The following is a 26,462-nucleotide window of genomic DNA, read 5'->3' on the forward strand; positions in this document are numbered from 1 at the left end:
ATCCTGTTCTGCAGCACACTAAATTGCTGGGGGCGGGGGAAGCAATCACACAGTATTTAAGTCATTTCCTCTCCACACAAGTGACTACAGCAACTATATAATGAAGACTTTATTTTTACTACCTGCTCATTACTTTTGATTTCTGACCCTCTGCCTCCACAAAGATTATCTTCATTATTGTTTGCGCTCATCACACCGTTGCTTAATTCTGGAGAACTAATTAGGTTTGATCCATATCTGTTCCCACTGGGTTTTGTTGTTAACACTGCATCCATCTTGTTAAAATGTGTTAAAGAATTTTCATTTGGCCCTTGAGAAGTTTCAGTACAGTCTTCCAGCGCCACGTAATTGTCTAGCATTTTTGTTCCAGCAATTGATCGATTAGGACTTTTTAGCATACCAGCCATATTTGGCATTTCAGAGGTAGCATCAGAACAGTCTTCTTTGTGATCAGATGAAAGAAAACCTGTATTTTTACCATTAATAAATGACATGTGTTCTTCTAGGTTCATGCCAGACACCTGTGTACACACACAAGGCGCTTCTAAATGAAGATCATTAACCTGGTGATTCTTTGGTTCTACTTTTGGTGGATTACTAATAGCAAATGAATTAAGATTTCCCTTTGAAAAAGCAACCTCATTATTATTGTCTAGAGGTAGTGGTTCTTGTGTAAGCAAGTGATTTTTCCTAGCTAGCAGTCCACTGTTGGTTACAGATGTAAAAAAGGGGTTCGTATCTGAAGCTTCAAGCGGTAGCTTTGGAAAGGTTTTAATTTTTCTCAGACAACCTTTCTTAAAAACGCCATCTCTCTCCATGTCAGTAACACATGATTTTATATCCAAAGCAACACTAGCAAAACTGTCATTATATACTGCATGTTTATCCTCTTCTTTGCTCTTTTTAACTTGAGTTGCAAGTTGAGAATTTTGAGCTTTCTCATTATCCAGATCAATTTGCATTTCCGTTAATCCACTTTCTGCACCAGTCACCATAGTAACTGCTGAAGAGTCCTTGTGACAGGTAGCTGTCACATCTTCCACTGCAGAGCAATCACCCGCTATGTTGTTTTTCTCATCTGAATATAATTTAGATCCCAAACTTCTTTGACACACTCTTCCCTTCCACATGTTATCACAGCCATCTAGACGCAAAAAAAGGTGCTTATATTAAATACGTATTAAAAACCTTCTCATCTTTCCTAGTAAGCCTCTAGAGTTCTTTTTCTGTCACTACCAAGTATCTTCCTTATGTTATTAAAAGTGAACGTCCGCTCACTTTTTGTCATAAAGGACACACTATACAGATAGTCAAAATAAATTAAAATAGAAGTTTATTCAAAATATATTATATTCAATGAGAGTTTTGTGTTGTCTGCTCCTCCTCCCCACCCCAAACCCACAAATATTTAATAATGACTTTTGGATAATCAGAAAAGACTCTCTAACAGGAAAGTACACAAACACAGCATTTTAAAAATCGTTAGATATTTCAGAGGTTCTAAAAATTCTAAACTAAATACATTTTAAGCTTACCTTGAGAAGCACCAAATGATTCAATTGAAAGAACCCTTCTTCCAACAGCAGATAGACTTCGACAAATATTACTTGAGGAAGCAATCTTCAGTTTTTCTTCACATAATGACAAAATGCTCTAGAGAAAATTAGTGTTAAATACTTATTTAATACTGAATAAATTTATGAATTTTGACTAAATTGAATCATGTTCACTCATACAATACGGCTGAATTTATAAATAAGATGCTACATTAAAGGTCTTTTGCACTGTTTATTGTACTATTTTTATTATGTAGCTGAACTCTTATTTTTACCATGAGCTGTCATGAAATTATTTAATTCAGTTCAAGTTCTAGCCTACAGTTAGGAAATAGTAAGAACAACCAATAAAAATTAATCATCTTAAATATGATCCTTAATAAATAATGTATTGGAAATGTAAAAAGCTAGTGTGGATTATTTTTTAAACAGACAGTGATTCACTTAAATCCAGTGACATAGGCAGTATGATGAATAATTTTATTACCAATATCACAGTAGAGGTAAATTCTGAATCTTTTTAAAACTACTGAGAAATACAACTATCTAGAAAGCATTATTCCATATTAAAGAAAGCAGAATTACCAGGTCACAAGAAACAGTACTATATGAGCATCTCTAACCTGCAGCCTGGGCATCAYTGATAAGCACTAGTGTCAGCTGAGTGTTAGCTACAGACATTCACACATTTCAGAGCTGTCAGTATGGGCAGGCAGTAAAGGGGGCTCTTTCCAGGTGCATCGCACTGCTTCCTTGGCGACTGTTCCTAGGCAAACACTGACAAGACCTCATGCAGCTCTGAGAAGCTGCTCTTATGTCCCCATTAAAGCCACTCAACCACTCTTCTGCTGTTGTGAGTGGAAGAARGAAAATGGCTCTGCTGCTTCACATATCAGACTGAGGAAAGACAGGAAAAAGGGATACAGGTATCCAGCTGTGATGGAGCCCGCAAAACACTTGCAAAGCTCTATGTATTTTTGCTTCATAGGCACCCCCCCCACCCCACCTTCAAGAAAGCATTTAAAAGAAAAGGAAGGCAAAAAGAACAGATAATCATAAAGCAACATTTACATACTACCCCCGTCCAGTTTTGACCCACACCATTTCTGGGTTGATGTGAGCAGTCAGGAATAACTTTCAGGAACTGCAAACCAACTGAAGATACAAYAGTAAGAAGCGCTACACAATCCCTTTCCTGACTATGCTGGAAAGTACGTGATGAGAAATACAGAGTTGATCACGCAGGCTCCACGCTGGGAATGGTGCCCAGCCTGGGCGATCTTCAGCCAGGGAACCAATATTATTTCCATTTGCTTTATAGCAAATAAGTGCTGCAATAGAAGAATGAACAGATTCTTTCTGCAAAGCACTGACTGCAGATGCTAAACCATTTATAATATATACTATCAGCTCAGAAGGGGGTTGGAGGGGGGGGGAAAGAAACGGGAAAAAAGAAAAAGGATTAAGATACCACTATTCTGAAGTAGTAGTATTGAAGTCAAAAAAAGGTCACATTTGGACAACTGTTATTCTCCAGCTATAGTCTGAAAGCCTGTAACATTACAATGATGTACTTTCACACATCAATGTCAAATAACACAGAATATGGTGACCAACATTTAAAATGCAAGTTCCTTGAACATACCGCTTTTCAAAATCCTACCTATCTTCAAATCTTTCTAAAAGTTACAGACAAAATAAGAGGCTAAATGGAGTAAAATACAAAAATAATTAAGAGATCTAATCAAATATTACTCAACTTTTATATRTTTACAGAAAAACTAGTTAATAATAGTGCTTTGAACATGCCAAGGAGCAGAGTGATCCTGGAGCATGGCTCCTCCCATTCCCTTCTTGAATGCAATCCAAGCATCATCTGAGCCACTACACGATTTTTTTCATGGCATAATGCCTTCTGCTCTTACTTCTAATGTTTCTCTCCTTTTTCCTCCTTCTCTCTCTTCCCCCCCCCTTTTCCTCCCTCTCCTAAATATTAAATGGGAAGAATCAGTTAACGAGACAAATCAGATCCACAAGAGTATTTACACARCCTTCTTAAAAATTGAATTACCATAAAACATTTACATCTGCTTTTCAGGTTGCATTGCCATTAGATTAGGAAGTCACAAGAGTTTCTGCTGAGTCAGGGAAATTCAGTTCTGTTCCAAAATCGAAGCATATTACACATATAGAGCATCCTTCTCTACTAATGAGTACACATCCACAAATTTTGTCATTCTTGTAAAACAAAAAAACAAAAAAAAACAAAAAAAAAACACTTAAAATAATGGAGGACTGTTTTACCTCAATATCTGGTCTATCTTCAGGATTCTCTTCTTCCATTTGTTCAAGGAGAGCATGCAGATCTTGTCCAAACTCTGATTCTGTCTCAGGCTCTACTACGTATTCAATTGCTGCTTTCAAGGTTGCACCCAAAGAATAGATGTGCGCCTGCATAAAGTTTAAAAGAGGCATTCAATATTTTTACCAATTCTCTTACACTCTCTCTTGCTCTCAAAAACCCCAGGATCACAAGGGACATAGCTTACATTGCTATCACTTTTAACTTACCAAGTAAGAGTTCATTGGAAAGGTAGTTTAAATTAAACAGAATAGGATGAACAAAACAGGATTTTAGTCCTGCTTTGGGACTTCAAGATTAAGACAAAGGTTAGAACAAAAAAACCCTATATGTCATCTGACCTAGAAAGAAAAGATCAAAACTTTCAATTATTGCTTTGCAAAAAAATAGCCTCAAACTCTTCACCATTTTACAACTTCACTATTAAGCAGAAAAGGTAACTGAAGACTTTTTTGTTCTGTCAAGAACCTCAGAAGAACTCTGGCAGGAATTGTTACAATTTTTATTTTGATCTAGCAGACGAAATACAGTAAGACTAGTGAGTAAGATTTACTCTTTTTTTCTACTTTATTACATATGCTACTGTAATGAACTTAGTACCAGTAACCCTAGTGAACCACGCACATATACACACTATTGAAAGAMTGGCAAGACTTTTGTTATAAGACAAAAACAGACTATATTGGCACAAGGATATGAAAATATGAAGCCTGAACAACAGAAACCTCTAACAAGATGATGGGAAGACAGTTATTTCTTCAGACTTCCTTAATTCATCGCTACCCCATTCATACCCATTTTCCTGCAGCTGAAATAAACTCTACCCTGGACTAATAGAACTACTCACAAAAATATACAACCCTGTTAATGGAAGTTTAGTACATGGTGATCTTGGAGTTTGCACAAGATAATTTGCTGTAGAACTAACTAGGTATAAACTGATACCTTCTAAGGCTGCTCAAGACTCAAGACTAGTAAYTGCCTGAGATTCTAGATACGTATTTTATTATGTTGTGGAAGAAATTTAACGAAAATTCCCACCTCCCTCCAYCAAGAGCTTAGGAAGATCTTTTTTTTTGTAACTTTTTTTTTCTTTTTGCAAACTGTTTCATAAAGTTTTGAACAATGAAAGGAAAGTGTACGACTTATTCCTTTGCTTTGATATTAGATAGACTKTTTCTCTTTGATATTAAACTCTGTTTCAGGGAGTAAAGTCATTTTACATTTCTTGATGGACAAAATAATACAAAGCTGAACATAAAGGCAAAAAAGGACATGGAAATACAMAGTCAAATGCTTTAAATTTTAATACAACTCTTTGAACTTTTTGTACAAATGGGACATTATACTGTGGTAACTTAATATACTCAGTAAAATATTAGTGAGTTATTCCATGTATTTCGTATGATCTGTAACACACAACATCTCTGTTCTACAAAATGGCTTTATTAAAAAAGAATTAATTATACCTCTAAGAATCGGAGGAAAAAAATCCATAGGGCACATATTTGGATATTAAAATTTAATCATTTCAGTGGTATGTCCTGAAACTCACTAAAATGGACTTCCACTATACAGAGTGAGCAACGTCAGCATACCAGATGAACCAAGACCATATTTTGTTGGGACACCTTAGAATAACCCATTTCAGCCTCTCTATACTACTACCAACTTCAGAAACGGATGTTTCTTTATTAGGAAAATTTCTTTTTGTACTCCAACAACCACTATGTAACTGATACCAAACTTCATCAGTGATATTTTTAAAGATAACATATATCACTCTTATGCTCTTGCATCATATGGCAAAAGTGGACAACACTTTACATTTGTACTCTAACTCTATCAACAAATCCTGCACCTGCATTTATTCAGGATAGAGCTCTATTTACAGGAATGTTAAGGTTTACAAAGGCAGCAGTAACAGCTAGGAGGAGGAAAAAAAAAGAATCTATTAATTCATCCTTAACAGCTCCCCCCAACAACAGCAACAAAACCTAAAACTCAGCCTTCAGAAACAGATAATGTTGTAATACTTGGCATGTCCTTAACAACTCACATCAATTGACAGTCTATATCTGAGCCCTGAAATAAGAATAACAKTTTACTCCAAATCTTCAACTTACTTGAAACAGTTCTGTTTTCCTGTCTTGGCATTTAGCACACAAAATACTTCTGGAAAAGCCAGAAAACTAAAATATGGATGAAAGTTTCTTGTTCCTGCCTCCTCTTCTTTTTGCTCAATTCAAAAGTGGAATTTTGCAGACTTCTGTAGGCACCACTTTTGATGCTATCTTGTCACTTGGACATTACCTGTATGTTTAAGTCTCTCCAAAAGATGTGCAATTCCTCAGGATCTGATTTCATTTACAGAGTGTAGTGTCTATTCTAGATAGATAATGCATAAGATTAAATAAGAGATTATCTAGACTTCTTTCAGTGAGGAAGATAAAGTATATTTCATTATAATCTCATTATCGACAACTCAAATACCAACTCCAAAAGCAGGACAGAAAGATAAGCAACGTTACTCCAAGGGAACAAAGGAAACAAAGATGGGAGCACTGGTTGATATTCTCTTCTGGCAAATTTTCTTCATCCATATGAAGATGGATGTGGACACTGTAGGGAATAGGACTAGCAAGGCCAAAGTGACATATTATTTCATCCCTCCTYTTCCAGTTCACAATTTCTGTTCACAGTGGGGAAAAATTGTATCCCCTAGTCTGTCTTTAAGAGCACATGGAAGCATCTTTTAGATGCAACAAGACAGACTTCCATTCCCTTTTGCTGTCCTACTTTAAAGAAGTTCACCACATCTCTTTTTGCACAAGGGATAGACCAGTCTTCTTATAATGAAGAAGGAAGGGATTTTTTTTTCTTGCATAGAAAATTCTTGGGTTGAGATATCTCCTTCCCTCTGACATCCAGGAAATCCAGTTTTGAAGATGGCTATTTCAGTTATCACAGCTTGGAATGAGTTTCCTAAATCAAAACATGTATTTGGGTACTTTGACATTTCACGCCAATCAAGTAATAAGATGTCCAAACATCTGGGTCTAGAAATTTTTAATGCACGCATTTGCATTTACTTTTATTAAGGTATCCATGAGGTAAAGAGCAGCTTTTCAGCTTAATCTTAGCCTCCTATTYGAGCCCGAATGACGAGAGAATGAGTTTGTGGTCATCCACTAGGTGGGGTGTTCCTCAAGTTTATGCATTAAATCTGCAGCTTATACTTACCACATTACTACTAGTTCAGGCCTAGGAAGAAGATTTGACTTTCTGAGAGAGGAGAGCAAGATTCCCCATGCAGTAAATAAARCAAAGTCACAAGTATAAGATGTCCAGTGCTCACTAAAAGTGACTGCTCTCAGTGAAAACAACCTYATGCTTGAGCTAAATTTTCATTGTGTTTTATAAGTAGTGTAGAAAATGAATAGGGAAGAGCAGCAAACAACTTTCCTTCCCTTGGAAGGCAAGTGGAAGCTGGCACTACTTTGGAAGTCTTAAGAATTTTCTTAATTAAAATTTTTTCCACTGACTCCCCCCCCCCTTGCTTTTTTTTTTTTCCTTCTTCTTAGTTTCTGGCAGAAAACTTTTTTTTTTTTTTAAATCTAGCTAAGGAGAATGATTTATGAACTACAAGAACTGTTGCATTATAGCATAAGCATGCTATATTTCCAGAAGCTGATAAATAGTATAGGTTTCAAGAAAGATCTATTAGAAAGACTCTCTTCACAGTTCCTAAAAAACTTTTGAGTCAAAGACTAATTCTAGTAAGAAAAAACACAGGCCGTGCTGGCAGGCACTATAGTATTAACTTTGAAAATGGTGCAGGGAAAGGGAGGAAGTTGTACTAGAAAACAGGATTTCCAAATTTGGTGGTAGAGATGTAGRTCTTCTCGATGACAATGTTAGCCTAATGTTGTCAAATAGAGCAAGAGTAAAGATTTCCCTCCCCCCCCCCACCCCCCAAACCAGCATGAACAACACAGAGGGATGTTCTGAGAAAAATCACAAGCATGATTTGAGGTCCTCAAAATATTCCTTTCAGCAACAGACTAAAGGAGCTCAATACATTTGAGAGAAAAATTTAAAAGTGATAATCATACAAGCAGCTCCAAATTAAGATAACTTCTCATACTAGAATGTTTTTCAAGACACAACAAAACTCAGAAGTCCAAAAAACAAACAAAACAAGACAAAAAACAGATAAAGAATTCAGAAAGGTAGAGATACTACCAATTTTTAGAACTTTCAGGCTAAGTAGTGGAAGAACTTACCAAGGGAGAGGACAGTTTCTACCATCATGTTAGAATTTTATATCACGAGAGCAATATATTCAAAAAGGGTTGTATTAGTTGCAGGCAAGTTATCTGGCTTATTTCATGTCATTTTATGACCACTGAACATTACAGGAAGTAAAATCAGGGAATAATAATGATCCTCTCTGGTTTTCAAATCTGCAAATCAAAAGATGAGAAGTAGTAAAAGCTCCAGTGCCTTCATACAGAGTGTGACAGAGGCTCTGTTGTATTACTGCTTGGCAGCAATAAGCTTCTATAGGAACTCGTACTTGCAGACAAACAATACAGAAAAAGAGAAAAAGCTGACAAAAGAGCTTTTGAATAGTGACTGCATAAGCATTTCGCATATTGCAATTATGAATAATGGCCATTTACATTTTGTATCAAGATTCCACTGAGTTTGGAAATTGAAGTCTTCAAAAGAACTGAAAGAGAGAGACCATAATAGAAYTAATACTTACTGTAAAATATTTCTTACTAAAAGATACAGGAATAGGATATGACAACTCTGTTTTGACATTCATATCTAACCCTTATTTGAACGTGTACCATTCTTTTTTTTTTTTTTAATTGAGATTGCTGAACATTTGTAGATATTTCCACCCTTTCACAATTCAAAGCACTTAAAGGTTCCACAAATGAAAGCTTCAGAGTTGTTATAAACTAAGTTTTATAAATAAGTTCAAGCTAATGCTCGAGAAAAATTGCTAYTAAGAAAATAAGTTTAATATTTACCTATGTCTCTTTTCACTATGCTGACTCATTCTAAAATGTGCTATTTTTAAGCCAAATGAAGTCAGACAGTAATGTTCTTCAGCCACAAAATGAAATGGAAATAGGCCTATCAGTTTTTTTAATACTTTCCTTCATTACAAAGGGACAAAATGCTTTTCTGCATAAGCAAACTTTAAGTACTGGAAAGTGCTGCATTAAATATTAGCTTTTTATTCATTTGGCCCTTCAGATGTTAGATAATTATTCTGCAGGATAAAAGTGCTAAACTACTGTAGACTATTCACAAAAAGTATATTCTAGCTCCTGAATTACTAGCAAATGCTGGAAAAATAACATTTTAAACCAACACCATACTTTCAGTCTGCCCCTTCTAAATACAGTTGTTACTTAGATGTGCCTGCAAAAGTTGCAAAATCCAAAACAGCATTGCAAAGTTCTTCCCCAAAAGATTTTTTTTTTTTTTTAAATGGGGAAAGAAATGCAACTACAGGTCAGATATTCTCAACTAATCTACTCACAGCTGAAATGTGCATGCATTCCCACTCTTAAATTGCCTTTTTATTGGCCTAAAACATAAGCGAAAGCTTAGAAGTCTTAACATGTTCACAGGTGAATGTCGAGCTATCAGTTTACATCACAAAATACAAGTAAGCTTTTATAGATACAATCATCTAAAAAGCAGTGCTACAGCAACAGAAAGAGAAATGAACCAAGCGAAATCTAAATGCAGTAAGAGCGAGCATGTAGCAGATACACTATGACTGAATGTTGCCTAGTCACTGCCTTATTACTATGTTTAGGTTTCTCGTGATCTCTGACTACTTTAGTCGCTCAAGCTGAATTGAGAAAACAAGCTTTTGTTTTCCCAAAGACTTGCTTGTTTATTTTCAGTGTTTCAACCACTTTCCCATATTAATATTGTATCAAACCAAACATTTAGGAAGTTTCATAAAATTTCCACCATAAAGCTGACCATGAGACAAAAAAAATACATATGCATATGTGTGTGTGTATATATATATTATATACAAAAAAGACAAACCTAAAGACTAGGGGAAACAAAAATGAGCTTGGTGCCATGGGAACGTCTACATCAAATGGTGAAGAGGTATCTGTTATGAACAGCTGAAGTGGTGCCAGTATTTGACCTCTTTTTCGAGTCAATTTAAATGAACTTTGCAAGGAACTGCCTGAATTTTTTAAAACTCTAGCTTGCCCATAAACATTTCTATCTGAAGCAGCTGTACTTAAACAAGTAATGCTTGTCATAGCTTTTATTCTTTTAAAAGAACAAAATTAACAATACCAACTAATTGCACCACAAGAAAAGGGCAGGGAGCGGAGATCTCTTCAGGAGCCAGTTCCTCATGCTCACAGTTCCTGCTGTTCTACCCCAGCCCTGCAGCCGCCCCGAGGGAGACTCCTCTGCAGGGCTCGGTACAGTCCAGAGGGCCATGAAGCAGAACCACCACAGAGGAAGGAGCACTGAAGTTTCAGAAAGGGCCAATAAAATTTGAACTACAGCTGCATCAAACCCTTTCCCCATGCAGAAACTATGATTGATCTTAGCGCTGCTGGCATGTGTATACACTCATGTGGGCTCTCTCCCAATCCCACAGGAGGCAAGTGGGATCAGGGAAACAGTCCCACTGGGCTTGTTTCAGTAAAGCCTCAAGTACCCTGTCCTACCTTTATAGGGCATGGTCGTTAGCAAAGGATCATTAGTGCCAATGATCACCCGCTGCCCTCATTCAGATTTGGGAAGCCTGGTGCACATACAGAGCTAGCCACTGTCCTCCCTATGTCCAAGTCTCTCAGTTTTGCAGGATAATAGTCTTAAGTAAACTTTTTGTCTTAAAACAGAGCTATCAAATATTCTTTTTAATACATCAGACAAGCAGCATCTCCAGTTTACAAAGAACACAGAGAGAAAAAGGCAGAGAGCCTAGAGCAATAATCAAATTTATACAAAATATTGCACTCCTTTGGGCGAAAGGAAAGGGGAGGAAAAGGTGTCATATTGGTTGACATTTTGGTTCTCGGTAAAGTAACATCCAAAGATTAGTCATTTGTACAATTGTCATCATTGTTTTAAAGGAGCATCCACCTAGGCCAGTGTCTCATCTCCAACAGTGAACGCTAGAGAAGAATACAAGAAAAGGGTATTTGCATGGTGATGCTTACCTAGCAAGGCACCCAAATCTCACCGATTTGTAGTTGGGGGCTTCTTATCTGGAAAGGCTCAGGACAGATTTTTTTCCTCCATGAATTTGTCTAAACTTTATCCATGCAATTCTTTTCCACAGCTTACTGCATATGGAGCAAAGCAGTGTTTTCTCTTGTTTATTTTGAATCCACCCTGTGTTCATTTCACTGTTGCCACCTACTTCTACATTTATGAGATCTGGCAAATCCAGATCTCATAAATGTAAATAAAAATCTCTGTATGGCCGCTGCCACTGAAGACTTCACATATTTCTATGCTAACCTCTCCCTGAGGGTACTCTTTCCCAGGCTAAAGAATCTTACTCTAAGTAATTGCTTCTTTTATGAATTCTGTTTCACCATCTGTTCCTGGAAATTTATTTTACTGTTAATTTTGTCAATTTTATAGTCTCTTCTACTGACACTGATTTGAGACAAGTTTTTGATGAATTCCCCATAAAGAAGACTTGCAATGTAAGAATCTCCTGAAGGTCGTTCAAGATGAAAACAGGTTAAAAAAAATTAAACTCATTTTTTCTGCCATGGCCTTATTTGAAGAATTCTTTTATAACTTGATCATCTGCTGACTTTGCAGACTCTGGCAGGATTCCTTTGCCTGATAGTTTTTCAGACTTTTGCAATTTTTTTTTTTTGGCTCATCTTATTCTATTTTCTACTCCTTTAACCTGCCAGAGCTTACAGTCCTTTCCAACTTCTTTATTTGGGTGGGACTTTGTCAAAGGAAATTTTTTAAAGCACACTAACTCAGTTCTAATCACCTGCTTAGCTAGCTGCATACAAGACTTTTAGGTCTTTTGGGGTCCTGTTTGACAGGAAGTACAAATTTGTTTAAAACCACCTTATGATAGTCTTACAGCAATCAGCATGCTACGTGCAAATATTTTATTTTAGCAGCTGCTTTAGTTTTACRTACAGCTATAAAAAACACGGGTGCCCGCTGCCCATAGACTAATTTGCTAGTATCTGCAACTGTAATGAATTTGAAAAACAATCCTGTCAGTCCAGAGCTACAAAAACGCAAGCTTTAAACTATATTAAGGTCCAACTGAAAAGAACAAAGAAACTGTTGCTCTAACTGCTGTAGTCAAGACTGAGATACACCTTGAGCCACTGCCAGTCACCTTCATAAGCATTCACTGCACTTTAACAAGTCACACGAAGATGAACGTACAGAAGAGCTAGACCATACATAGCTTGAGTAATTTTAACCATGCTGTAAGACTAGTGCATGAAATAACTCATGTGTTTGCAGGGCAAGATGACAAATTAAGAAAATATTTCTTATGCTTCCATCTCAATATTGTCCTTCCTTAATCATAAAGATTGCCACCCCCAGAACTGATAAATAATATCCCAGCTGATTCCACTCCTGTAGGACTCTAAAAGTATAATTATGACAGGTAAGGAAGAGCACTGCAGTAAAACAGCTGGAGACTGCAGAAGTTAGATAGCAAAAGTTACGGATGCATTTATCTTTAAAGCTTCCTAAACAATGTAATTTTTTTTGAACTCCCTTTGAAACTGTGAGTTTCATATATCAGAACTCTCCTTATGATTTATCAGCCATTAACCTCCTTACTTTTAAGTTATCTGCCACAGGTAATTTATCACTTAAACTAACACAATTTATTCTCTATAAACATAGTAACAAAGAAACCTAGGAAACAGTTGCACACATGCTGAGCAGATTTTTTTTTTTCAGAAGAAAAATACAAATACACAAAGGAAGTTGTTTGTTTAAAAAAAGGAAGAAAGAAAAGGATATTATTTTTGTCTTAAACCTAACAGAAGCTGCTTACTGGTAATAAAATCTGTTACTCTTTGAGTAATCCATTTACACAGTCCTGTGTTGGGGGATGCTTATTCCATGTTTTGAAGCTAAAGAACTGAAGTGGAACACACACAATTCGCCTTTTGTTGTCTCCTGTTTAGAACATTAGAGGCTGATAAACCCAAGCAGCATYCTAGTTCCTTCACCATGCCATGAACCAATGGCACCACGATTCTACTGTGTTTGAAGAATATATCCTATCACAAAATATTCTTTGTTGTACAGTAATTGGTTCATTCTTTTTTGAAGCAATAATCTATATTGTTGCAGCCCAATGTCACCAGCTCCCGCGCAAAATCTTTTCCATGAGGAAGAGATACAAGGATCCTTGATGAACTCCAAATATAAAAAGCTGGTGAAACACTTCTGAACTTATCCCACCGCATAGTATCTTGTGAGACAACACTCACAGAACATCACCAGCTGTCTCTGACCTCAAATCCTGCTGATGCTCCTAAAACACTGATTTTCAYAGAACAATTGTAGGTGACTGAAATGGCAAATGAGTTGAATAGTTGGCTCTCAGCATATCTCAGGAATGTAAACAGAAGAGGATAAACTGGAAGCACAAGTAAACCATGCTCTTGTCTATTCAGCCATAAAACTGATGTATTTGCAATGACTTGAACCGTATAGCCCATATAGACAAAAAAATTGTACATGCAAAGCATAACATTTACTACTTTCATAAGCTTTTCCTTCAAAAGTGATAGCTTCAGACTGACCATCAGCCCTGGGTAAAAAGAAAATACCTGTTGTCATTATGTCTGAAACAAAGAAGGAAAGTCTCATTTGACCTACCCCCCCTTTTTTTTTTTTTTTAACCTGGTGAAAGGGCTCAGAAGTTCAAGAATTCTGGAGCAGGTAGGTACTAACAGGTTTATACAGCACCTGCTCCAGGGATGAAGTACCATCTGAGAAAGCTTAAGCCACTTGCAATGTATTTCCCAGGAAATAAAATCCTTAGCTTTAGTACCAGAACTAATCTGAAGCAACAGTTTACGTGGAAAAGGCTGGAGATAATAATTGATCCAAATCCACCACCACTGCCTTTAGCGCATCTTTAACATTTAGGAGCCTGGAGGAACCTTGCAAGCTCAACTTCAGAACTGAGCAGCAAGCTGTAGGTCTTTGGGGTCATCAAGTTTTACATCCACATTGTAAAAGATTCTTTAGTTTAAACAAGAAAGAAACAAACAAAAAACCCAGCTGTTAAATTCAAAAATCCTGTTGACCTCATAATCTGCCTTTGGTTAGCTCTTTGTGGAAACCTATTAAAGATTGAAATTTGCTCAGCACAAAGTTCATGATTGGAACTGCAATTGGACTGATGAAGTAACAGCAAGAACAGGAGGATCCTTTTTTGTCTCTGATAGCACAGGACTGACACAGATAACCAAAAGTAATTTATTTTTGTCACGGAAGGAAAAGACAGCTTTAAATAACACTCAGAAGACAGAACGGTTGAGACTACAGAAGGACAGACAAGGTAGCATTTGTTGACGACAAGCTTTGCCACTGCTAGACAGAATTAGAAGAGTCTTAGGGGAAGTCAGCTAAGGAGAAACAGAATTCAAAATAAAGCAAGCTGTGGTGCTTCAAAAGATTTATTTCCCTCATCAGAAAAAAAAAAGAAAAAACAAAACCCCACCCTCTAGAAGAATAGGTAAAATGACATCTCCCTTTCCTTCTGTACCCAGAGCTGAAGAAGGAACAGAACAGTAGAGACTATCATCCCATAACCCTCCAGACAACTGCTTTAAAAAGCCAAGGAAGTGGCAAAGGCAAGACTTCTTTTATACCTTCTGCTGTTTTGACTTGGGAAAAAGATGGAGGCTTTCATAGTCAGAGAAAGACCAACAGCTCAGACCTGAACACTAGCTCAGTAACGGTCAACTAGTGAGAAATACCTGCAATACCAGACTGTCAGCTGTTTTCTTTAGTAGGATCGGCCTGAAGCTTACTTTCTTTGATCTGTTGCCTAGATCAGTAGGTTTCATATGACATTTCAATACGTGCATTTATGTATATGAAGTATTTATACATATGTGGTATCTATCTATCCAACTTCCTTGCCACATTTCTTAGGAATAACAGCCATATGCATCTTAACTATTTAGTTTTTGACAAAATTTAATACCTTTAGCTTGCCTTTTCTATTTATACTAGCTTTTATTGAATGGGTTTTTGTTTATTTTTAAGGTTGTTGAAACAGTTGGACTCTTTTTAATTAATCAACTGTAATACACTGAAAACTGCAAGCAGAGAGCTGTCACGTTCTAGCAAAGAGACAGGCAGTGTTTGACCTTTTCTGGTTCTGGTTCTCTCCCAGGTGAGAGATCAGCATATCCTTCTTCTACCTTGTTAGGAAAAAGCAAAAACGAATTCTAGAAGAGAAAAACAGAAGTGTGAACTTCAGTTTCTTCCCTTTCTCAGTCCCACATTTCTCCCTTCCTCCAAATGTATTGTCCATTTCCATATCACTTTTTTCAGGATTTTTATTCCTGAAAGTTTTTAACCCCACTACACACTGAGGTTTAAGAACTACGGCATTCTATCACCTCTAAATAATGAAGGAAGTCATTTAGCAGAAGCATTTATATTCTCAATTATCCGGTCTGCTTTAGATAGAAAAAAGGCAGTCAAGACTTAATATTCACTGATTTCTATTACAGACGTTCATCAGAACAAGCAAAATTGAATAGCTATATTATTAGAAGATTATAAAAGCAAGTTCACACATGGCAGACATCAGTCCTTCATCTCAGTACAAACTCATATCTCAGAAATGTGGGGTTCTGCATCAATGAACCTCTGTGTCAAGCTCAATGGCAGTTTTGTAATACAGACAAATAGCTATTTGAAACTGGTTTAAGACAGCCAATGCTTTTAACCTGAGGCAAACTTGTATTGTAGTGATAGTTATAGAAGTGAGTCTATTAATGAACTCACCAATATTTAACTATTCCTGTTGTGCCTCTCATTGGTCAAACTTCACAAGTCTAGCACTGTACTACTTAGGGCAAGAAAATAAAGTGGTAACCATTTTCATTAAGAAAAAGTTAAAGTTTTTCCTATTTAGAGAAGGGAATCAAGACTTAGTTTATGCTGAAGCTAGATTGTTTGTTACTATGTTAAGCTCAGTCAATATTCAAGTAGAAAAATTCTAAAAGAAGCCTCAAATCTATATTTTTACATCTCAGTCTCTTAACTTTTCTCTAAAACAGAAAGTCACATTCTGTACCACTCTAGAGCAGCACACAATTAAAGCATTAGATAATTTGAGGCTAGCCTTTATACTCAGATGCTTATTGCTAACTGACTTTTGGCTCAAGGTTCAGTGCAAACAAGTAGAGTGGTCAGTATTTCTTATAACAGATACATACACATCCTCCAAATTAGAGAAGTGGAAAAGTGAGACTATTCACATTAATGCAGAGAAGTAACAACTTCTGTCATCAGAAAACTTTTACTGAGCACAACCATGTCACACACCTTGATATGCATCAAGAATAAAAGTGAAAATGATATTAAGTGGTCTGTACGGAAATTCTCCTCTGTTTTGGAGTTACAGTATGGATCGTAACTCTGAAGTTTCTCTCCTAGGAAAGAAGAGAATCCTATTTCCTCCTCTCTTGGCAGCATCAACCTTTAACAGAGTGCAGTTCCTAGGGCATACTGGTAATAACCAGTAAGCTTGTACGGGGATAGCACAGAGAGGGGAAAAAAAGTGAACAGACACCCAGAAGGAACTGTTTATTGTGGTGAAACTCTCCCCAACCCTTTGACTCCATCCCCACAGGTTGGGCCTGTAACAGCACTAAAGAAGTCACCAGTTGGAAAGCTCAGACACTTCACTGATGGCACTGAAAGCCCTTTTCACTGCTACTTCTTAACATCTTTCTCTCTAAAGAGCCTATAACATACCTGACACTGAAGCTGGCAAGTCCCTGAAGGGCTGGTTTTTACCTTCCTACTCTCAACGGTAACTGAAAGTGCTGTTATCATTATTCCCACTTTACAAATAGACAGCAGGTCAGCAAATAAGACAGCTCTTCAACAAACCACATGAAATCAATTACTTTCTTTTCAGTCCTGTGCATTGTCCCTTGGATCAAGCTTTAGATCTCTTGCTATTTGAGATTCTCACTGAAAATTGAAATTTTTAATAGTGTTATTTCAGACACCAGGAGAGTAATGCATTTCATTTTGTTTCCTGCATCCTGTTCCTTGTTTCCCTTGTGTGCTTGTGAGTGCCAGCTAACTTTAGTAACTAATTAGACTGGAGTCACAATTCTGTTAGAGGTCTGGATCAGTAATTCACAAAGCAGGAAACAAAACATCTCTTGTTGAAATAACTGTAGCTTTGAGGTTTTTTTTTTTTTTTTAAGAGAGTTTAAAAAGGGGGAAGTCATGCAGTAGCTATACAAACCCCATTGTGTGGCTCCATTTTAGAAGCCACCAAATAGGTCAAGCCTCAAATCAAGTAAACCCTCTGGCTGACATAAGCAATTTGGATCAGCTGAGCTTTGACACTGGGGTAACAGCTATCAAAGATCCTGAACATAATTAGCAGTTCCAATACTAATTTTTTTCTTTATATTGAAACTGTCTGATACAGATATAAACACTACTTCCCGTTCTTCTCACCAAAGCATACTAAGCAGCTGCAAAAACACTCCTTCAAAAGAGAACAACCGAGTAAGGTCATTACTGAGGAAGGAGCAGTAACACAAAAGATTTTATGTCCTTGTGGAAAGGGCATCTTATCGGTATAGTATAAAGAATCATACAATACTAAGAAAGCACAAGCATCCAGGATTTGCTCACAGAGACATGTATACATCAGTGATATTCTGTTTTTACATACCTGGAGGTAACAACTGTGGGTGAAGGAACAGACAAAAGTGTCAATTCCTTTGAAAAAAAACAGAAGAGCTTGAAGTATTAACAATGGGAAAGAAATGACTAGCTCAGAAAAAATACAAGAATAAAGAATCCCTATAACAGGTATATAAGGATTATCCTATTGTAGGTCTTAAAATTGCAGAAGCAAAAGCAAGCTGAGGTCAGCGTGGAATCCCTGGCAGAATCTAATTTGCTACTAAAAAGTACTTAAGATTGAATCAAACTATACAAGCAGTAAGAGGTCAAGCTTTGAAAGCTCCCTGAACACACAGAATCACCCAGCTGCCTGATGAAATGCATACAAAGTCGGGAGAAAACAATACATCTCCGTCTCAATGCAGGGGAAAACCCTGGCTTTTCAGTCTTGCGCATTGCCCTTCAGAGCTAGCTTGGTCAATGGAAGACAGCTGAGGCAAGAAGACACCCTCTGTTGCACCCCTCTCCTGCTCTGCAAGGCTCCCCAATTGCTAGATTAAAGAAATGGGAACAGTGGACACAAATCAGCACACGCAGCTCTTCCCCATTTCACAGTCAGTGGGACAAGGAAAAGCACATTGACACCGATCCTCTTCCATGCAAATGTGCGCCTTCATGGGCCTTTGCAAGGAAAGTCAAAGGGTCAATGTTCAGAGCCACTCCTGACTCAGATAGCTTTCCCTGACTGCATGTTTGTCATTTGTGCTGTGCCTGGTATTGGGATTCACTGGGACATGAGAGACTGATAAGTACTGCCCTAAGAGAAGAGTTAAACACTAAACCGGTATATAGACAACATGAGTTTTACCTGACAGGGATAAAATGGCCTTGTATTTCAGACAGAACTAGAATTTCAGGTCATTTAGTATTCTTACAGTCTTTCCAAACTCCCATTTCACCTTGTCCCAACCCCTTGGTCTTGGAATCTCTTCCAGTGTGTCTACTTGCTATACGCATAGCATAGAGTTCATCTAGAGGTGGAGAAAGGGGAAAAACACAAGTTTTCCAGAAGAGCAAATAATTCCATGAATCTTCACTGTCAAAATACCAGCTAGTCAACTGTGCATAACACACAAAATGATCTCACCGAAGACCAGAGGACTCTGAAATGTGGAAATAGGCTGTAAACTGTGAAAATCTCAAATTCAGTTACTCCCATTAGAAATGTCTTTGTCTCATGTCTTCAAGGCTTGTTAAGAGTCAAGGAATGGACAACATTTATCTCAGCAGATTTTAACTGCAGCTTCAGAAGCACAACAAAACAAGGAACCAAATAAATAGCCACTACTGGGTAACTTCAGGACTTGCTTTCCCCAGACCCATCTGAATACTACAATTGCCAAGCTTACATGCAACACTGGTGCCCTCCTAAACCCCCTCCCTCCTCACTGCCCCAAAATAAAGTCTTTCAAAAAAACAGTCTGGGGAAGAGAGAGCAAAATCACTAAAGCTTTGCTGACCTATATAAATACATTAACAAGGCATCGCAATAGGGAAAAATGTTTATATCCCTAAACTTCAAAGACTGTGCTACTTCATATTCTGTGGTACTACTCTCTCACCCTCCTGGCTCATCACTCTCATCTCACTTCTAGTGCTACACTTTAAAGTTCACTTACCCTTTTCCCCGGGGAAATATAGATAATTATAAACATAATTATGGAAAAGATAACTAGCAAGAGTAAAAGGCATTTGTATCATACTATGAAACAATAGAATAAAGTCTTTTATACCTTGAATGACAACAGAACATGTTGCTAATTAAACAATTTGAATTATCTACAAATACATGCCAGAAAAACATTGTATTAAAAAAGCCTTCTATAGAAATTAAGCAAACAAGCATTCTTGCACTAGGCAATGAGATGGTTGACTTGGGAGGCTAATGAATTAGTGTAAACAATTTAAAACTAATTTAATTTAACAATGTAGAGCACTTGTGCTTTGCAAAGCAACAGACAGTCATATGTTTCTTCATTAACTCCAAGATAAAATTGGTGATTACCCTTCCATGAATTATTTTACTGAAGAGGATAGCAAACAAATTTTATATTTAGTCATAAAAGTTCACAGCTAATCCCCAAACAAGCAAACATAACCAGTGAAGGATACCAGTGAACATAATACAGACCAGCTGTGGCTTAGGGTAGACCAATACAGCATTCAGCCAAAAGAGATTCTCTCATTTTATCGGTTAGTAAACAAATGTTTATACAGAAAATTAACATAGCATTTTAAGTTTGTTTTATTCCTAAAAACACACCGTGTACTCTCAAAACAGCACAATCAAACTTTAAATGTGTAAAATTATACATTGAGAATGCTGAGCATTTGGTACCACAGAAATATCAAGATGAATGAAAAACCCCTCTGTTTTACCGATAAACTTATAAACTTGCCTCAAAAGTGTTGCCAGTAATATCGAATTCTGGTGGTACAAAGGCACCCTCTGGATCATCTTTGAAAGAAAAAGGAATGTGTCACATTAGAAATTAATACTTGTATTTGTTTAAAGTACATACTAATTTGGCAATACAGTCATATGTGATACAAAAGAAACTCTAAATATTTAACAATATTTTGGTTCACTCATATCTGATCCAGAAAGATCATGTTATCCATATTTAGAGTACCATAAATAAAATGAAATGCTATTTTCAACCTTCTTGCAAAAAATACCATACTTCCTAAGAAACAGAATAGACAAAAAAAAAAGTAGGAATACATTTACCCTGTCTGACCACTTTTTGCAGGCCTTCAGACATTTATGTTTGGACCAAGTTATTACCTAAGCTGGTGTGGCTCAGCTGCGGCTTGCAGGTTTGGTTTGATTAATGGGATACTTCCATTCAGTTTTCCACCGGTGACTTGGGGGATAAGGGTTCAGCCAGCAAAAACAATCTGAATAGCTAATTGACTCCTCTTCTATGGGCCAACTTTGAACCTTGACCTTTCTGTTCTTTTTAAAATTATTATCTTTTTATTATTGCGATAAAGTTGGAAGTGCATTCCCCATCTGCACGTTGCTTAGCCGAGAACTAAGCTATTGCAGCAGTCACTGCTGAGTCAAGAGGTAGAAGGAAAAAATGAGCATCCTAAGAGAGACTGAAGATGCTGCTGCATCCAAGCATGCATGTAACATCACACTGTACTGATGGCACATGAACTTGGTCAAGAACACTGGGTTAAAAAAAAAAGTGCCCGACCAAAAACCTTGTCTTCAAGTACGTATTCAGCTCACCCAAACTATCCTTCTGTGAAGCCAACAGACGATAGATAGCGTTTACGAGGCTATATATTTCCTATATTTAAAAGGCTATATAAATATATGAAGGCTATAAGTTTCCCTTCTCAACCAGGGGCGGAAATATGCTCACAGGTTTTGCATACTCATACATAGCTTTAACTCTAATAGAATTTTTGTGCCTGTATTTAAGAAGCAAAACACACAGCTCTTTTATTGTGAAGATACTCAACTCAGATATATGTTAGAGAGGTCCAGAGAGGACTTGCTTTACATATTTATATATTGCAGCTACCTGGCACGGTTGAACATCCAGATGCTACTAACTGATTTACAGCTCCTTAGAACGTTCCCGATTCTACTTTCCCACTGTGAAGAGATGATACACAACTAATTCTGCATTTTTCCCCACACATTTTCTTGCTTTTTTTTTTTTTTAAAGGGTTGGGGGAAGGAGGAGGAGAAAGGGGAGGTTTTGTTTTTCTCCCATAGATTACTGCTCATTCTGTCCTTCTCCTTGCTACCCTTTCCCTTTCTTTTAATGGGATGGTTTAAAGGCTGCATAAGCATACAGTTTCAGTGAACACACTGGTGAAGCTCACTGGATTCTTGCAGTGTAATGTTTACAATGGAGATTTGTCTGATTTGAAGAGACAGGAGGATATTACAGGCCTTTGGCACAACACCCTGTTGGATGTTTGTCACTAGCTTCAGACGCACAGAACCTGCAGGAAGCAGAACACTCTGCTGAAGCTGTGGTGACAAGCTGTTCATTTTCTCTTACTTTAGGGAAAAAAAAAATTCTGGCAAGCAGATCCAGAGGTTATCATTGTCTTCTAAAAAAATAGAAAGACAACTTCTGGAAGAACCTAACTAGCAAACTGTATTTTCACCAAACAGTAACAAGATTGGAGGCAAGGGGGGAGAAAAGACCCAAGGGAGAAAAAATAAAATAAACCAGAATATCTACATAACTTTCAGCATTTCAAGGAAAAACACAACCTTCTTTAAACAGAACTAATGAAAGGTCACTTCAAAGTATACTGTGTATTCAGAGAACAAAATCTTGTTACACCATTTGCTTTGCACAGGAATTCCCCTTAGCCCACATTTTAAGCACTTGAACACAGGCAATGCCATGGATCAATTGCTTGCCAGCTATTCAATTAGACTAAAACAAGTCATGCAAGCACAAAACAAATACTGCAATAACTATGAAAAAAGTTTTATGATGAGACGTTCTTATTTGAAATATGATTTTTGACTCTAAAGAATGCAACTAATATTAGTCTAAATGGAGTAAGTTTAAAGTCTTACTCCATTTTTTCCAACTACTGTGATCTAGATTTTGACTAAGAAAAAAGCAACAACACTTATTCTGACATCCTTTTAAAAACAAATTAGGTTAAAGAAGATGTAATAAAAATCTGAATAGAACATGTATGGACTAGAATGGATCTTCTAGTTACAGATTGACACAATTCTAGAAAGACTGGAGAAAAAAAGTGGGGTTTTTTTGGCTAATATTTCTAGCTGGGAAAAGTCTTCTGGTCAAACTCAGAAGTCTTTGCTGACCGTTCACAAAACTGAGCATACTGTTTCATACAGATTGATATTCACCCACTCCTGAAGAAGTTTTGGGTTTTTTGTTTGATTTTAATTAAGAGTCTGAGGGATAGAATATAATGCTTTACTACAGCCTCTCACCATGAGTCTTCATACTTTTGAAACAAATTGCCTGGAAAGACAAATACTTACCACTGAGCTGCTCCATGAAGCATACATTGCCATTGGTGTTAAAAGCCAAAGTGTCAGGAGTGATGCAGAGCGTCTGGAAGATCGCAGAATGGGCAATGCTCTTCAGAGAGCGGCTGCACTCCAGGCAAATTGCCCAGATATCTTGCTCGGTGAGACAGCTATCCCGCAGTGACAAAATATCAGCAAGGGACACATTCTCCTGCCAAGACATGAATTCATAAATTACTCTGCATTTCATGACATTACTTGTAGCCAATTGTGTCAAATGTAATCTATGATACACAATGTAACGCTTCCAGCAAGTTCTCAGACTTTCTAGCCTAGTGGCTTGAACTTATATTGCCAAAGAGGAAACTTGGAAAATACAGTTTTAACTTAGTTTACATAGCTCAATATTGGAGATCATCAATAAGATTGGACTACTATTTACAGAAGTTGTAACAGTTTATTAACAAGGTTTTCAGAGAATGAAGTATTGCACTCATCCTTCAAACATTAGTGCAAAGTTTATTTTGCTTTTTAGTCCAAAGTGCAATACTTCATAAATAAGGGAAAAAATGGGTAAGAAATAAAGCACACTTACTATTATTTGGTTCCATTTTTAATGTTCTGATTTTCTGTCATTCTGAGGAAGGACTAATTTACTACTCACAGTATTACTACAGTGCCCTCTAGCACTACTGATGGAGCGTGGCCTCACAGGAGCTCAGCACTGTGTAATGAACAGCAAGAGCCCCTACAGTTCAGCGACATGAGACGAGATCTCATTGTTTCTCTCTGCCGACTGCTCAGCACAATGTGCATAATGCTGCAACTTCACTGGCCATCAAATTTTGAGGGTGGATTAGAAAATTTTATACATCTTTATGGGGTACTTCTTCCAAGCATGGAGGGTAGCACATGGTTCTTACGACTGAAGACGTAAGCATATGACCAGGAGATGGACCACAAACCATAGGCATAGGAGTTGAGCAAGCTGATAGGTAGGATGGGGATAGAATTGGACAAGAAAGGCTCAATTTAGAAAGGCTGTGCAAAATATTTTAAATCTGCAAGCTTTTAAAACAGCCTCAAYGTCCACTTCCAATCATGACCAGATTATATAGGACTTGGTAGAACTTCTTATCAGTCAAACTTTGAGGTTACTTTGTGGTTGTCAGGTGTGACCTCAGAGCTGACATTAATCATCAGTAGGAAATATCTGCAGTTTCAATCTACAAAGCCATCTTTGTCTTGTGGTTAACGTCTTATTTGGGGAGTAAATGAAACGTGGTGATGATGTCATGTCAGACAAACTTATCTTCACTTCCAGTGAAAGAGAAATTCAGGTAAGGAGAAAGGAGGAGAAAAAAAGAAAAAGGTCCATGAATGCTGAACTTTCAGTGGCTTCCATCAACAACAGGTGGCAAATGAAGATATGAAAAAAACAGCAACCCTCCCTCCTTCCAAAGAGCAGCAGGTGAAGTTATTTACTTCACAGAACCCCTGTATTTTTCATGTGGCCACACTGTCCTGGGGTTAGTTACCAAAACCGCTGTTGTAGCAAAGCCACGTCATTATAGGGAACGAAGCACTGAAAACACTGGGACATGCATTCAGTTTGCATCCTCAAAACAATAAAGAAACAAAGCCTTCAMTGAAAAAAAAAATGGTTTCAAGAATATAACAGGAGTTTCTGGTAAGCTAGACCAAAGCCTATCAGAAAAAGCTCACCCGACACCCATACACGACTGGTAGCAACACTTTGTCTGGACCCCTGGAAAGTCGCAGGAAAAACTGGAGCATTCGTTTCATAACAGAGACRCTGATGTCTTTCCTCCCTTGTCTCATTATCAGCAAAAATGACTTGCAAAAAGCAATTACTGTTTAATAACTATGAAAAGTGAACTGGTCAGATAATCATGGTTTAATTATGCACTTAGTTCTCAGTTTTCCCTTACATTTTCTTCAGAAAGTATAAAATTATTCAGCAGCACATGTGATTAAGCAGAAGGAGAGACAGCAGGAGGAGAAATCCACTGGCCACAACTTCTTTAAAAAATTAAAAGAAAATATTAAGGCGCCTTTGAGATCAAGAAAGTCCTAGAAAAGAAAGGTGTTTCAAATACACCCTCATCCTCAGTACTCCCTACTCCTCTGCTCAGGCAGCTTTCCTGTTGCGCCGGTTGGCTTTGGCAAAGCACCAGCCACCAGCCTCTGCCCCTACRCTTCCCCTTCAGTGAAGGGAAGCCCAGGCTCCATGAAATGACTAAGCAGCTAAAAGTTAAGGTGTCTCTGCATTCGCAACCTTCTGGTGTCTAAGTCTTTTTGCAAAGGTAGTTTGTACCTTGGGACACAAGCTTCAAAACAATCTATCCCAGAATCATGAAAAATATGCCAAACATGATTCATTAAACTCACCAAATTTAAAGAAAAACACTGGATGCTGAGGTAAGCTCATCGACTATTTTTTAAAGCAGCCCTTTTTAAATAACTTCTCTAATCACCACGTGATAGGTCATGCTCATTTCCTCTACAAGATTATTTAATTATGTGTAAATGTATAAAAATAGGCCTCTTCCTTCTGTATTTTGCATGGACTGGTCCGAGGAGGCCTACCACAGTGAATGCTATTGATAACGGAGGAGAAGAACCCATTTCACTGACAAAAAGAAACTCTGGACTGAGATTGGAAAAATCAGTTCAGCTAACAGCAGAAGAGCCAAACTCTTGAGCCATAAAATGGATTAGGAAACTTTGAAGGGACTTTTCATTTTTAAGCGCACTCTTATTTCCTGATTCAATTTGGGTTCATGAACCAGGAGATATAAAAAAAATCTTACTAGATCTGGTTTCGGTGTGTAAAACCAAAATACATAGTTTGCCCAAATCTTACTAATTAAAGAAAGAGTGTTATCATTTTATCAAAATATTCCCTGGGGATAAGGAACACACTTTATTTGAAAGTATACAAAGAAAGATGAGCAASAGCAAACCCACACACATTCAAATAAGCATCATTATAGAATAGGATTCAGCTACAGGTTATTTGGTACAATAAACACATAAATTAACAGATTTCCCAGCTTTTCTTATTTCCCGCTGACAAAGGCCTTTTTTACACAGGGCCATAAGAAATGAATGTACAAAAATCTGTTTGGCCACTGCTGAAACCGCTTCTGCCAATTTAAGTGATTTCCCCTTATTAGGTGCTACAAGCAAGTGCACAACATGAGTGTGCTGTTAATCCACAGACACGGCAAGAATTACGAAACACCACACGCAGCAGCGATGACTCTGCTCTCGCACCGAGAACCTGCACCGGGATGGAACAAGCCAATTTAGCAACTTGCTAGCTGGGATTATTATACGTGATAAGAGAGTGGCTAGGTCAATACACTAGTTCATATGTGACTGGTAGCTGTCAAAAGCCTCAAAACCTACCTCGAAAATATTTATTTAGGAATGTTTCTATGGCAGCGTTTGGTAAAAGCAAGAAGGCAGGTCACAAACGCCTTGACAGCACAAAAACCAATGTAATGCTGTGGAAACAGGTAATTTCGTCTGGCAACTTTTT

General features: G+C 37.4%; 1 protein-coding gene across 1 annotated transcript in view; it reads right to left on the reverse strand.

Annotated features, from left to right (window-relative positions):
• KNDC1 (kinase non-catalytic C-lobe domain containing 1) overlaps window positions 1-23,862 on the reverse strand; it is a 59,321-nt gene extending 35,459 nt beyond the window's left edge. Inside the window, exons 1-6 of the mRNA XM_026061960.1 lie at window positions 23,818-23,862; window positions 22,907-23,105; window positions 20,304-20,362; window positions 3,861-4,007; window positions 1,536-1,653; window positions 123-1,144 (exon numbers count right to left, since the gene is read on the reverse strand). Coding sequence (XP_025917745.1) covers window positions 123-1,144; window positions 1,536-1,653; window positions 3,861-4,007; window positions 20,304-20,362; window positions 22,907-23,105; window positions 23,818-23,862 — 1,590 coding nt within the window. The remainder of the gene's footprint in view (window positions 1-122; window positions 1,145-1,535; window positions 1,654-3,860; window positions 4,008-20,303; window positions 20,363-22,906; window positions 23,106-23,817) is intronic.
• Window positions 23,863-26,462: the final 2,600 nt, after the last annotated feature.

This window comes from Apteryx rowi, unplaced genomic scaffold, assembly GCF_003343035.1.
Source record: "Apteryx rowi isolate R43461 unplaced genomic scaffold, aptRow1 scaffold_188, whole genome shotgun sequence".
Lineage (NCBI taxonomy): Eukaryota > Metazoa > Chordata > Aves > Apterygiformes > Apterygidae > Apteryx > Apteryx rowi.